The 1,375-nt window shown below is 49.3% G+C and overlaps 1 protein-coding gene across 1 annotated transcript; it reads left to right on the top strand.

Moving 5' to 3' along the window:
- Positions 1–46: 46 nt before the first annotated feature.
- On the top strand, positions 47–1,022 carry LOC119570005 (glycine receptor subunit alpha-4-like; the record flags this gene model as incomplete). The annotated part of the gene is made up of 3 exons (XM_037917930.1): positions 47–318; positions 429–577; positions 726–1,022. Coding segments are annotated over 3 exons (718 nt in total), but the record flags the coding sequence as incomplete, so codon positions are not given.
- Positions 1,023–1,375: the final 353 nt, after the last annotated feature.

Genomic DNA, 1,375 nt, shown 5'->3' with positions numbered 1-1,375 from the left:
ACGTGCTGTAAATAGGCGTTAAAAATGCCTTTTGTTACATCTTCAGACTTCAACATCCTTCAGGATATGCATTTCTAAGGAGTCCCTTGCTCCATCCTCCAGGGAACTACAGCTGCCTGCAGGCAGTGTTCCACCTTCAGCGCAACCTGGCCTACCACCTAGTGCAGTCGTACCTGCCGTCCTCGCTCATCGTGGTCGTCTCATGGGTCAGCTTCTGGCTGGACGCTGACGCCGTGGCTTCCCGGGTCATCCTTGGCGTGACGACTCTCTTCACCGTGTGCTCGGAGTCCGCTGCCTTCGGGAATAAGCTGTCGACAGGTTAGCGTGGATCGCACTTACGGCCATCCTTCCTGTCGGGCTTCTTTACTTCATGAAACAAAAGTGACAGTGTGGAGCAGGATGGACAGGTGATCTTTTCTACATTGCAGTGTCGTACGTGAAGGCTCTGGACGTGTGGATGGGGTCGTGCACCGTGTTCGTGTTCTTGGCGATGGTGGAATTCACGCTCGTTAACTACATCGGCCGACGCCGCCGCAGACTCCTGTTTCGGTCCTCCGCCGAGGGTCAGGAAAATATCGTAAGATTTATGTGAAGGTTTCCTACATATTTGTCCAATATCTTTATTCTGCTTTTCTAAAACGTTCAGAAAAACAATGCTTACATCTCCATATTATCACGTTCAGAAAAACAATGCTTACATCTCTCAGATTTATTTTTGTTAGCAGGAAGCACGAGAAAGAAGCGACTCCATCCGCAGCACGGCCGTTGAAACTCCCGAAATGACCGAGAACACGCCAGTCGACGCGGAGGACAGCGGCGCCGCGGAAACAGGAGGCAGTGCTACTTTTTTACGCGAAGGCCCGAATGCTGAAAAAAGTGCAGGTGACGTCGAAGTCCCTTTGGCCTGGCTGCTTGAAGCGGAGAGAGCAAAAAGGATCGATAGAAATAGCAGGGTGGTCTTCCCGCTACTCTTCCTCGTCTTCAATCTGGGCTACTGGGTCTACTATCAGGCTTTATGCTGAGGCTTGGCTAGAACCACGATGGGTCGATACTCTGAGCGAATGATTCTGTGAGTTTCTCTGTGCGTTAACTTAGCCTTTGGTTCGTGTGGATGCCGTCATTAAAATGTGTTTACCTCTGAGCGTATTTTTACTTTCCGTAACGATAAGGACTCTAGAGCAGGTGTTCTTAACCTGGGGAACCATGGACCACTAGGGGGTCCATGGATGGGTTTCAGGGGGTCCGTGAGGATAAAATACAAAATATACGGCTAGTACTAGAACCGCAAGAAATAAATCATTGATGATGATAACCTTTCAGTAGGGGAAGGCATGTAGACAGCCCTGTAACAAAATTATTAAGGAATATATCTTGG

The sequence above is a fragment of the Penaeus monodon genome, unplaced genomic scaffold (genome assembly GCF_015228065.2).
Source record: "Penaeus monodon isolate SGIC_2016 unplaced genomic scaffold, NSTDA_Pmon_1 PmonScaffold_20758, whole genome shotgun sequence".
In the NCBI taxonomy this organism is placed as follows: domain Eukaryota; kingdom Metazoa; phylum Arthropoda; class Malacostraca; order Decapoda; family Penaeidae; genus Penaeus; species Penaeus monodon.
Note: the sequence above shows the minus strand (reverse complement) of the source record. Positions and strands in the feature narration are given on the sequence as shown.